The 12,821-nt window shown below is 40.6% G+C and overlaps 1 protein-coding gene across 1 annotated transcript; it reads right to left on the reverse strand.

Annotated features, from left to right (window-relative positions):
- Positions 1-10,992: 10,992 nt before the first annotated feature.
- On the reverse strand, positions 10,993-12,507 carry LOC145793567 (uncharacterized). Its single transcript, XM_082876423.1, has 4 exons — positions 12,431-12,507; positions 12,225-12,288; positions 11,549-11,743; positions 10,993-11,349 (listed from the first exon to the last, which is right to left on the reverse strand). Exons 1-4 carry the CDS (start codon positions 12,505-12,507, stop codon positions 10,993-10,995), a joined length of 693 nt encoding a protein of 230 aa, XP_082732549.1.
- Positions 12,508-12,821: the final 314 nt, after the last annotated feature.

Below are 12,821 nucleotides of genomic sequence, written 5' to 3' on the forward strand. Positions count from 1 at the left end.
AAGTACTTATAATTGAACATAATTTTACAAAGTTATTACTTACAATTGGCTCCAATAGCAGGCAGATAGAGCAGATAAAGCAGACAAACAAAGCAGATAACCAGATAGTCTACGGCACATGACCTATACAAATACAAAACGGATACACATTGAAACACACTCTCGAAATTCATTTAATTTATTTATTTCTTGTCTGGGTGTGTTTCTAATCTTTATTCTTATTACTATGCCTTAATTAGGGCTTAAGAATGCCTAGGATACAATGAGAATACCAAAATATGCCTTAGAACACTTAGCTGAATTTTCAAAAGTTGGGCTCTTTGCTCAAGCGCCATTTCCTACGCTCGAGTGAACCCCTTAGTCTCCAAAACTTCTAAGAGCTTTCATTTTACGCTCGAGCGTAGCTTTCTTTGCTCGAGCTTGGACTTAGAAGAAAAAGGTTTACGCTCGAGCGCAACTTGTGTCGCTCGAGCAAAAAGCCATGTCTGCAAAAGTATTGGCTGCTCGCATTCTTCGCTTGAGCGAAACTTCCTACGCTTGAGCGAAGAGTGCAAATTCTGGAATTTCCAGATCATATTTTCAAGCTCCAAAACTCAAATCCAAAGTCTCAAAACACATCATTTTGGGCCCAAAACTTAAGAAAACATGTATATAACTTGCAACACATCTTGAATTAAAAATCATTTTGCAAAATCAAAGCCCAAAAGCATGCCAATTACACAAAATCAAACTTGAAATGTTGAAAACATAACATGCACGTATTTTCTTGAGTTTAGACTTTCCAAATCTTGGTAGATTGAGATGTTTAGACAAAAAGGAGTTGAATTCTCATATAACGAGATCAAAATATGAACATGCATGTAGGAAAACTTTGAAATCAACTTCCAAAATTGGGTTTGAAAACATAAAATTGGGTTTCTTTGTTCCAATTGCATGGTTTGTATTTGTAGACACCCCATTTTTTACCGATCTCAAGATTTTGATGTCACCGTTTGTGCACTTGGTGATTGCGCATGTTTGTGCTCGTTATGAGTTTCCAGAGCTCTCGGTCGTGCGCCTTGTCTCGGAACCTCTTAACTCTCTTCTTCTTGGCATGGTTTTTGGACTAGACCTTGGTGCCTTTGCCTGGAGGGAGAGAGAGGCCAGTAGGCCACTTTTTGTAGCTGTAGGCTATTTTTCTCTCTTGTAGGCCACTTGCGGTGGCCAGTAGGCTAGTTTTGGGGGCTTTCGGCTGAGCGCCTGTCTCGGGGCCTCTTGGATCTCTTCCTTTTGGCTTGTTTTTGTGCCATACCTTGTTACTCCTTGCCTAGAGGGAGGGGAGAGGCTGTCGGCCACTTTTGGTGGTTGTAGGCCACTTTTTCCCCCTGTAAGCCACTTGAAGTGGCCTACGACCTTTTTTCTGCTTTTGCAGATATTTTTGGTGCCAGCTGTGCCAACTGGTGAGCACAGAATGCATCCTCCATACACGTGTATGGAGGGATTCAAACAAGCTCTAAGCTTGTCAAGGAAGCTTGCCCTTGCATTGCTTATATAAGGGGAGCTCTCTCTCCTTTTTTAAGGTTCAGAAAATTTGAGAGACAAAATTTCACTCTCTCTAGAATTCTCTCCCCCTCTCTCTATATTGTGTTACATTGTGCTCAAAAGTGAGTGTTCTTCACATTTTTGCCTACAACCCTCTTACCTAAACACTCTACCTTGTTGCTGAGATACTTGGAGGTCTTGTTTGGAGCCTACAAGGCTGGTTTTTTGCTCAAAAAGATGCTGTTGTTGCTGTGCTTCAAAGGTAATCCCTTTATCCCCTTTTAAGCTTGTTTTTGTATACTCTCTTGGCCACCTTTGCATGCTATTTTAGGCTTGGTTGTTAACTGCAAAAATATATATTTTTTAAGTGTTTAAGATGGTTGATTAAGGCCTTGTTTGAGTTAGGGGTGGTCTACCCCCTTTGGTGGCTTGTTTTGCTTTGGTTTGTGCCATCTCTTAAGGCCTTTGAGATCACCTTCTCTTGGTCTTTTAACCACTGAATTTCAGAGAAATTTCAGTGGTGGAAAGGTAGTTTTGAGGCCCCAAATAGGAGGGGGTCATCCCCTTTCTTTGTGTCTTGGTTGCTTGTGTTGATGGCCTCATACTTGAGCATGTTTTTCTAGCATGTGTTGGCTTGATCTCAGCCTATTTTTGGTCTTATTTCAGTATGTTATAACTCTTTTTTGGATTGGTTTGATCACCTCTTGCATGCTTCACACACTTGTAGTGCAATCGTCCTTATAGCCTTAACATGCTTGATGCTTTAGCCCACCTTTCTAGCATGTGTTAGCTTGGTTCCAATACATTTTTGTCAATGATGTAACATGCTTTAAGTCTGATTTGGGTGGTCTTGATCACATATGCTTTTCTTTGTATAGCCATAATGTGAAGCCCCTCCACTAGCTTTGTGTTTTGAGTTTACTAGCATGCTTTGTTTGGGCTATTTGCATGATATGGCATCATTTGATATATGAATTCAGAGCATAAACTTCTTTCATACTCTCATGTTTATCACTCTTTCACGATGTTTAAGAGTTGTGCCTTTATGCCTTGTTTGTGAGCTAATACATGAGTATATCTTTCTTGCCATCTATGATGCGAGCCTAGCATGTTTTTGGTACTATTTTGACTTGCCTTAGGTCTGTCTAGGGCTGGTTCAGTCCATTGAGCATTGTATTATATAATCCTAGTGTTGTGTACCTCACTAGCTTTAATGCTTAAGGATCCTAACATGCTATACTTGCATTGTTTGCATGATATGTCATCATTTGGTATATGATTTCAGTGCTTGAACCTTTGTCATGCTCTCATATATGTCACTCTTTCAATGTGTTTGAAAGTTAAGCCTTTTACCTTGCTTGCGAGCAAATGAACGAGCATGCATTTCTTGCCTTTTTGTGCCTAAGTCTTGATGTGTTTTGGCCACTGTTTTGAGATGTCTTAGGTCTATCCATATGTGGTTTGACCATTTGAGCATTGTAGTGCATGCCTCATGTGCAATACACTTCGCTAGCTTTGATGCCTTAGCTTTTAAGCATGCCATGCATGCATTGTTTAACTGATAGAGTCTTGTGCATGTCACTTTAGCATTGAAGGATAAACATCTTGTTTTCATTGCAGTGTGTTTGGATCGGACGTTAATCCAAACACAGGGAATGTGGCACGTTTCACACTCAAAGTGATGAAATGTGTTGCGTTTCTTGGTCGCCAACCCTCTTGATCATGCATTATAAAGGCGGAGGCTCTTATGTGTTGTTTGTGCATTCACTAACATTGTGCAAGCTTGGCTCTTTGGCCATCATGCATTGAGATGCATGATTGGTGGCTTGAGAGCCGAGTACTACGCTCCTTTGAGCTTGAGGAATGATAAGGAGAGTAGTTGCACACAGATTTCCTTGTAAATGCATTGTTGTGCCTTTGTTGATCACTGTTGCAGCAAAGTTGAGGTTCTGGAAAGGAAAGTGGCCAGCCAGCCACTTGCACTAGCTTGTCGACCAGTTAAACTGGCCGGCCGGCCAGTTGAGGTAGCCTGCCGACCAGTTAAAGTGGCCGGCCGGCCACTTGCAGCAAATTTGTCCAGAATGCTCTTGTTTTGGGGCAGATACAACCTGAAAGTGCGTTCGATGTTTTGAGGTCACCGTGAGTGCAAACAGAGACAACTTATGGCATGGCAATGCATTTTCGGGCGGAACAAATCGAGCATGCATATCTCCCTCCCCTTGAGGCCATTTTAACTGCTTTGTTTAGTTAGTTAATTTGTCGGTTTCTGTAATTAATTAGTTGATGTGTTTAGCTAATTTAATTCATCTTTGTAATATTCTAATTAGCTTAGTATAGCTAGTTTCAATTCTGTTTGTAATTAATTAGTTTAGCATAGTTAATTAGTTGATTTGTAATAAGTATCTTAGAGTAGCTTAGCTTATTCATTCGGACCCTCCGTCGAGAGGGCAAATGTTGTTATAAGGGTGCGTGCGTGTGTGCATGTTTTCCAACCCCACATCTTTCTCCCTTTTATTTACCTGCTTTCAGTGGTTAGATTAGGGCATATTTGGATTAGCATACCTTATGCTTGCATGCGTGCATCATTCATTTGTCTTGCATGCACTGGGCTCGGTGCATCATTCAAACTGCATGGTATTTCAATTTCTATTTGAATACATGTATCAAATGTCGCATTCATATGCCATTTTAGATAGCCGAGCCTATTTTAGTTGCATTTTTGCATGTGTTGCATTAGGTATCTTAACATAGCTAGAATCATGCATCGATTTCTAACTAATTTTCTGTTTTGGCTCAGAGTACACTGTGAGTGTTTACGCTTTAGCATCCTTGCATGTGTGTAAGTGTTTCTATGTCAGCATGCTTGCCATGAGGCTATTTGCTTAATTGCTATAGCTACATGAATGCCTGTGGATGAAGGCTTCATTGCTTGAGTTGGAACAATTCATCGAAATGTGAGTTTTAAGCCCACTTAAAGTGGCAAATCATCATGTTTTAAGCCCACATTGTTTGGTGGCAAATCCGCTTTAGTCTACTTGCGAGTAGCAATTCCAAACCATTTTCGAAAAACAAGTATGAGATGTTTTGTTCCAAATTGAGTGATTTAGTCCATATTTGTGTGTTGTGCGCATCACATAGTAAAGTTAGCTAATAAACTAGAATAAGAATGCATGTGTTTTAAAAAATAACATATCATGTTAGTAGAGGCCGATCTTTGATCGGGCGAGTGGGGTGCTCATTTCAGGACTTTCCCCTATCGTACCCAAGTTCCCGAGCCGAGGCAACTTTGGTGATGACGGACACGTGGCCTTTGGCACGAGTCAGGGTTTCCTAAATTTCCCAAAACAAAATATTTAGGTGGCGACTTTGAAATCTGGTAAAGCAGTCCATGTTTGGCGCTTTTTGATTAAAATCGATTTTTCAAAATGATTTGCCGGATTTGGACTCTTTGGTGATTTATCAGTCTTACATTGCACTTTGTGAGCTAGATTCAGAACCGTGACAGGAGTCCGAACTGTAGTAGCTAGAACCCAATTGGCGCCCTCGCGTGCAGATTGGAGTTCGGGCGGTCTACAGTATTTGTCAATATGCATGTCTTTGTCCTCAAACTTGTTCACATACTTGGCAAATATCAGCTTCGAAGTAACCCATCCATTTTGAAGCCTGGTCAAGTGCTACGAAGCATAATTTTCCTCTTCAAAAGGCAATAAAATATCAATTTGAAGGGCTCTGTTTTGGTAGAAAGTCCAAGAATGTGCTTTTATGCCTTTGAAATTAAAAACATGGGTTTCTTTTCTACCATTTTCATGGTTTGTATCTACCAATATGCAAGTCTTTCAATCTTAAAATTTATTAACAAATTAGTGAATACTGGCTTCAAAGTAACCCATTCATTTTGAAGCCAAACCAAGCACTTCAAAGCCCACCTTCTTTCCTCAAAAGGTAATAAAATACTCCTTTGTAGGAAATCTCCTTGGTAGAATGCCCAAGAATGTACTTCCAGGACCTTCGAACTGTTACGGGTTAAAGTATAGGCTTTAACATTCTAACAAATACTGGCTTCGAAGCCAACCATTCATTTCAAAGCCAAGTCAAGCATTTCGAAGCATATTTTCTTTCCTTAGGACGTAACAAGATGTTGCTTTGAAGGAAATTTTTCTTGATAGGAGGTCCATAATGTATTTTTCGGGAAAAATAAAGTCCTTAACCCCACATGGATCAAATGAAAAACTCAAATAACTTGGGGGCCTATTTGACCCATTAGGTTAAATGGGCAACTTAGACAAGAAGGTATAAAGCCTCCAATTTCTCGCGCTCTCACCTATTCGCTTGTCCATTCTCTACTCTTACTCCTATTGTTGCTCACTTTAGCCCTCGCTCTTCTCTTCTCATTTCCCTGACTCTTCTTTCAATCCCTCAGCAATGGCTGCTTCTTCCTTCGCGAGAATGGCAGTCGTTGAACCTTTGCGTCCCTCAGTGGCTTTGAGGAGAAGTATCAATGATGAGATAGCCAAATACAAAGCACAAGAAGGTCGAAGTGCAATTGATGTGAGGATCTTCGTCCCTCGCCACCACGCGCAAGGGGAATATGTTCATAGCCCCATTTTCAAGGAAGCTCCTACTGCACTTCTTTCCTTGTACCTATGCTTGGAGGACCACTACCTTCTTTACAAAGGGAGCTTCAACTAGGGAGGTTAGAGGGCCAATCGACTTTATCGTTGCTGGCCCACATTGAAGACTGAGTGGGAAGAATGGTATGACAGAGTGGTTGGAGCCCGAGAGCAAGACCTAGAGGACCTCTGTATTCTTAATGCCCTTCGATTATCTAGGTTTGTAATTCCTGAAGACCCTTTTCTTATCCCAACTGCTCTCTGTTTTTGGAACTCTGCCTTAACTTTTCTTATTTCGATGTGGTATGATGGTCCCCACCGTTCTTGACATGTGTTATCTTTTAGGGCTCTCACCCATTGGTGATCCCTTTGGTCTTGATTATCCAGATCTTAAGGTCTCCTTTTCCGTTCCTTCTTCAAATTCTTCCTTTGGTGACTTTGTAGCATCTGGAAATAAAAGGGAAAGTCCTGTGACCGACCGCGAGCTCTTTTCTTTTATCCTCTATTGGCTTTGTAAATTCCTTTTTTGTACTTCCTCTCAAAAGATAATGCCCGAATTTGTCCCCTTTGCCAATGCTCTGGATTCAAGGAAGAGGATAACCCTAGCCCTTTACGTTCTTGGCCATGTATATAGGGCTTGTTCTTAATTTTGTGAGAGGCCTCTAGAGCCTAATCAAGGGGGTCCCATTTGAGTGCTCTAACTCTGGATTTTTGCCTATTTCACTGACCTCCGCTTTCATAGCTTAAGATTTTTGGTGTAGGAGCCCACCACATACAGAGAGAAGTATGCCAGAGTTTCCCTATATCCTTCCAGTTTTGCTCATTATTATTTTTATTTCAATCACCTACCAACCTCCACCCGCCCTTCCTTTTTCCGCCCCTTTGATGCTACTGTTTGGCCAACATCGTTGAAGGCCTTTTTAGATGATGCTACTTATTCTAGGCCTATCCACCAGGAAATATGGGCTCTATTTTGATTCTAAGGGATCTCTTCATTGGCACCCCAAATCCCAAGGCTTACAAGTGCATTTCTGAGGTGTACTGCCCGTCCTAATTTGTAAGGCAGTTTGGGCTTACTCAGGGGATCCCTATACCCCTCTACAGCCTCTCTAATTCTGACCTTGAGACCAGAAACCTAAAAGTGCCAAAATCCAGGTAGAATCAAAGCTGCACATGACTTCTCTAAGGTTGAATTCGTGTCTTTCATCAATCATAGTGGGGTCATGAAAAGATTCCAAGACTGGTGGTCAGTAAATATGGAGGTGCAGCTTGCCACTCCCACTTTGAAGCTCTTGAAAGAACTGAACGTGCCAGTCCAAGGCGGGGAAACCACAACTGCAGAGGCTAGTATCACCATTACTTCTGCCCTCGCTACTCCTGTACTTAGAATCGCTAGGGCCTCTCTTAAAAAGGGTATAAGCTTTACTTCTTCTTTTGCCTGTCTTTTCCCTTCCTTTATATTGTTCTTCTATTCAGTGTTTCTTTTACTATTATAGGAGCTTTGCGGGAAGCCTCACCTCAGAGAGGACAAGCCCTGGAGACACTGAAGGGTAAATAGTAAAAAAGAAAGGACTAACTCAAGCTTGATCTTGTGGAAGAGGCACCTGAGGTCCCCTCAGAAGAAGAGGAAGAAGATAAAAAGGAGGCCCCCTTGAAAAGGAGAAAGAAACCAATTTCTCCCATTGCCCAACTTATAATGGACTTTGCTCACGAAGCAGTTGCCAAGGTGGTAGAGAAGGACTAGGCCAAGGAGGTCATTGTATTTTAAAGATATGAGAAGAAGAGACAGCATGAGTTTTCAAGGGAAGAGGTTGCTACTGTTGAGGCAGCACAGAAGGAGGTTGCAAGGAAAAGTAAAGCTGCTGAACATCACACTCTTTGCAGTTCTCCAGCTACTATTATTGCAGTTGCTAGTAATTCTCTTTGTCCCTTTACAATACCTCTTGTTTTGGCATATTCCTTCAGCATTGCCTTTATACCTCTTCTCTTTTCTTTTGATATGTAGCAGCAACTAGCCTACCTATGCCTTTGGCACTGCCATCTCCTTTCTCTCCACAGAGAACTAAAAGATCATTCATGAGCCCTACAGATTTAAAAGAGGAACTAAGAGGAAAAGGAAAAATGGACATCAATTTTCCAATGAGTGTAGAGCCTCTGCAAATGCTATTTCCAACCCCTGTCTCTACATTCCCTATGACCTTTTCCTTAATTCTTTTGAGGCTTGATCTGCCAATCATCATCTCTTCCCCTTCTCTTAATCCTATTGAGTTCCTAAACTGGCCCCTGGCGACCATCACCTCACCTCTGCCTGCTTCCACACCTCCCAGAGTCCTGGTCACCCCTTTACCTTTTGAGAGTATCTCTACTACTACTCATTCTTCATTGGCGGCTAGTACTTCTAGGGATGGCACTAGTAGCACATTAACACTTCCTCCAATACCTTGCTCCAGTCCCCCTTCCTTGGACCTACTTGTGGCTAGGACTATGGACACTGCTGAGGCACCTTCCTCTCCTTCTCCTGCACCAGTTTCTCCAACATTGCCTTCCACAGTAGCTCCTCCACAATCCCCTTATCAAAAGAAGAGATGGACATCTTCGAAGCTCAGCTGGCAAACTTATTTGGTGTATCTACACAAATGCTTTCACCTGGCAGTGAGACTAAGCCATTCGACTTAGCTGACTCCTTTCTGGAGATAATTAAGGGCTCTTCTGTTACTGAGTCCACCATCTCCCTCCCTCAGATGGACTTAGGCACTTGCTTTGCAGGATTTCAGTCGAGGCTTTACAAAAGCCAATAATTAAGAATGGGTTCCTCCAATGTTGCCGGTTCTTTAAGTAGACCAATGTTGCCTTTAGAGGTCATTTGTCCCAGGCCGCAGCAACCATTAATTTTTATGTCAACATCCATCAAATAGCCCAGGTTGCAGAGAAAGACTCTTAAAAGAGAAGGAGTTTGTCTCTCATGTCCATTCTAAAGTCTCAATGCTAAAGGGACAACACTCCTCTGCCACATAGCTTTATGCCCAACTTCTACACATGAAGGTAGAGTTAAAGAAGGAATTAGCAGTAGTCAACCTGGCTTTGGAGCAAAATACAGAGAAGCTACATTCTTCACACTAGGGGCTATCAAACCGTAGGCAGGAGATGAATATTGCCATTCAACTATTCTCAGCACTTAGAAATAGATAGCTCATTGTAAAGGAACAGTTGAAACACTATAATGAATTTTGGGCCAAATTGTGGCAAAATGCACTAGACTTGTTATGAAATGAAACATTGTTATTTACACAAGTGTTTATTGTTTCTTCTTGATGTTTCCATGTGGTGACTTTATACTTCTTGTGCTTCCCACACAGTTGGGTAATAATGCTTCAAATATCTACCATTAATTTTCCTAGGATGCACATACCCATTCAGATTTTTCAAATGGTAAGCTCCTCTAGGCAAGACTCTATGGACTTGGTATGGTCCCTCCCAATTAGGTGACCATTTGCCAAACTTGTGACTTTTAATTCCTACTGAAAGTATTGTTTTCCATATCAAGTCACCCTCATCAAAGCTGATGTGTTAGACCCTTTTATTATAGCTTTTCACTGTCTTTCTCTCTTGCAAAAGGATGTTATTTAATGCCAAAATTCTAGCTTCATCCATATCATCTAATTCCAAATGCATGCTTTGATGATATTGATTAGTATTTAGATGATATTGGAATTTGACCCTTAAGGACGTTATATTGATCTCAATAGGCAATACTGCATCGTGCCCATATACTAAGGCATAAGGGGTAACTCATGTGCTTGATCTTTGGGAAGGCCTATAAGCCTATAATACATCTAACAATAAGTTGTGCCAATCTAGGATTGTCCTCCACAACCTTTGTATTCCTTCCTTCAAGGATTTGTTAGATGACGCTGCTTAGCCATTTGCCTATGCATAATAGGGGATGGAATTAACAAGACTAATTCCAAATTCTGCTGTGATCCAACAAACACAGTCTCATTATCTACAGTTATGGTCTGTGGAATACCAAACCTATGAATTAATTCCTTGATGAAGTCAATCACCTCTGTTTGATCTACAGTCTTATAAGGCTTAGCCTCAACCCACTTAGTCTAGTAGTCTGTAGCCACTAGAATGAAACAATGTTGCTTTGAAGAGGTGGGTAAATTTTCCTTACCATGTCTATTGCCCATCCTCTAAATGGCCAAGGCTTCACCACTGCATGTAGGGCAGTTATTGGAGCATGTCTTATCATACCTTACTTCTAGCATGCTCGGCAACCTTTTGCATACTTTATGCAATCCTTAAGGATGGTTGGCTAGTAATAAGAATGCCTTTGAAACAACCATCTCATCTTCATACCAGGCTGGTAAGCACCACGAATGTCTTTATGCACCTCAGCAATGGCAGTCAATGCTTCCTTTGGTTCCAAGCACTCTAATAGAAGACCATCTTGCCCTCTTTTATAAAAAGCATTCCCATACACTATGAACTGCATTGACTGTAGTTTAAGCTTCATACTGGCCTTCAAAAAAAGGCCAGTCAAATACTGAATGATTGGATGTCTCCAATCCTTCTCTTCTAAGTCATTTTGATTGGCATTTACCAATATACCTCGTTTTGCTAAAGGTGATATCAGCTTCTGGTATATAGCCTGGCTCATATCTATTTGAGCATTATCCCTTTTTCTGAAATTCAAAACTTTCTAAGCCACATCATTGGCCTTGTGATTCATGAATCTTGGGATGTAAGTTACATTTTCCACTTGGAAATGGGAAAGCAAATGTACAACAACAACATAGTATGACAACATGCTTGCACTTTGACATTTAAAGATTCCTTTTACTTGATTAATTACTATTTAGGAATCTCCAAATATGTCAACTGCATGAGCTTGTAAACCAATACGTATCTTAAGTCCCATAACCATGGCCTTGTACTCAGCTTGATTATTGGAACAAGTAGTCTCATCAATTTTGATACCATGTGTGGTTTCTGCCCCTTGTGATAATTTAATCACAACACCAATTCCCACTAGACTGTTAGCCTTTGATCCATTAAACCACATCTTCCATGGCTCTAAATCCATTGTGTCAAGTTCCATTATTTCTTGATTTTCTGTTTGACATGGATGATCAGCTAAGAAGTTGGCCAATACCTGACCTTTTATTGCCTTTTGGAGGACATACTCCAAATGAAATTCTGACAAAGCTAGAATCTATTTTCCCATTCTTTCTCTTAAATATAGGTCTAGATAACATATACTTAACCAAATCTGGGGTTGCAATTACCAAGACAACAGTAGGCAAAAGATAATATCTTAATTTTATTGCCGCGAAATACAAAACTAAACACAGCTTTTCAACAGCTGAGTATTTACATTCACTAGAGTTTAAAAACCTACTAAAGTAATAAACTGCTTGCTCCTTGCCCTCTTCATTGTCCTGAGCCAAAAAAACTCCCAATGATTCTTCAGCTGCAACAATGTATAACTTTAAAGATTTGTCCTTCCTTGGTGGCATTAGCACTAGAGGCTTGGCCAAATAGGCTTTTATTCCTTCAAAAACAGTTTGATGCTCTGCTGCCCACATAAATTCTTCTTCATCTTTTAACTTCAACAAAGAAAAAAAAAAACTTCAATTTTCCCAGCAATGTTAGAAATAAATCTTCAAAGAAAATTAACCTAAGGAATTTTTGCAAGTCTTTTTTACTTGATGGAGGTTTGGCTTCAATGATGACTTTGGTTTTGTTCTGATCAATCTGTATTCCCTTCTTGTGTACTATATACCCCAAGAAGTTTCCAGCTGATACACCAAAAGCACATTTTAGTGGATTGAGCTTTAACTTGAATTTCCTTATGCTTTTGAAGGTTCATTTAAGATGGACCAAATGCTCTTCCATGGATTGAGACTTTACCACAATATCATCAATAAAACACTCCAGGTACCCTCTAATGAGATCATGGAAGATGGTGTTCATTGCTCTCTGATATGTTGCCCCGACATTCTTCAACCCAAATGGCATCTTAACCCATTCGAAGGTCCTAATGTTCCCAGGACATCTGAAAGTTGTCTTGTGAACTTCCTCCATTACTATGCATATTTGGTTGTAGCCAGAGTGTCCATCCATCATAGACAAGACCCTATGCCTTGCTGAACTGTCCACCAACAGATCCACTACAGACATGGGTTATTCATCCGTAGGAGTTGCCAAATTTAGATTTCTGAAATCAATGCATACCTTCAATTTGTCATTTTTTTTTTATCACAGGCACAATATTGGACAGCCACTCAACATACCTGGCTGTTCTGATAAATCCTGCTTTGAGGAGCCTAGCAATCTCCTCCTTCGCTTTTTGAACCACCTCAGGGCTCATTCGTTTAGGTTTCTACTTGTATGGTTTCAAATTTGGCTTGACTGAAAGTCTATGTTCTACTAATGACCTATCCAATCCAGAAAGATCATTATAAGACCAAGCAAAACAATCCTTATATTTCTTCAAGAGAGCCAATAACTAGTCCCTGGCTATGGGATCCAACCAAGCACTAATGTATGTAGGTTGTTGTACTAATGCTTCTCCTAGATTGACTTCTTCTAAAGCATTTTGCATCTGAGTACTTACCAATGCTTCTCCTTTAGCTTCCTCTAGCTTCAAAGCAACCTTTTCATCCTGATCTGTCACAACCCTTC

The sequence above is a fragment of the Camellia sinensis genome, chromosome 6 (genome assembly GCF_055761805.1).
Source record: "Camellia sinensis isolate YWXY chromosome 6, ASM5576180v1, whole genome shotgun sequence".
Taxonomy (NCBI): Eukaryota; Viridiplantae; Streptophyta; class Magnoliopsida; order Ericales; family Theaceae; genus Camellia; species Camellia sinensis.

Excerpts from the sequence above, each read along its gene's own strand:
- LOC145793567 (XM_082876423.1), bottom strand. The coding sequence starts at position 12,507 with ATGAGCCCTGAGGTGGTTCAAAAAGCGAAGGAGGAGATTGCTAGGCTC. Across the intron at positions 12,289-12,430 it reads GGATTTATCAGAACAGCCAG|TTCAGCAAGGCATAGGGTCT; the intron begins GTATGTTGAGTG and ends GTTGGTGGACAG. Across the intron at positions 11,350-11,548 it reads AAGAGGGCAAGGAGCAAGCA|ATTCTAGCTTTGTCAGAATT; the intron begins GTTTATTACTTT and ends ATGGGAAAATAG.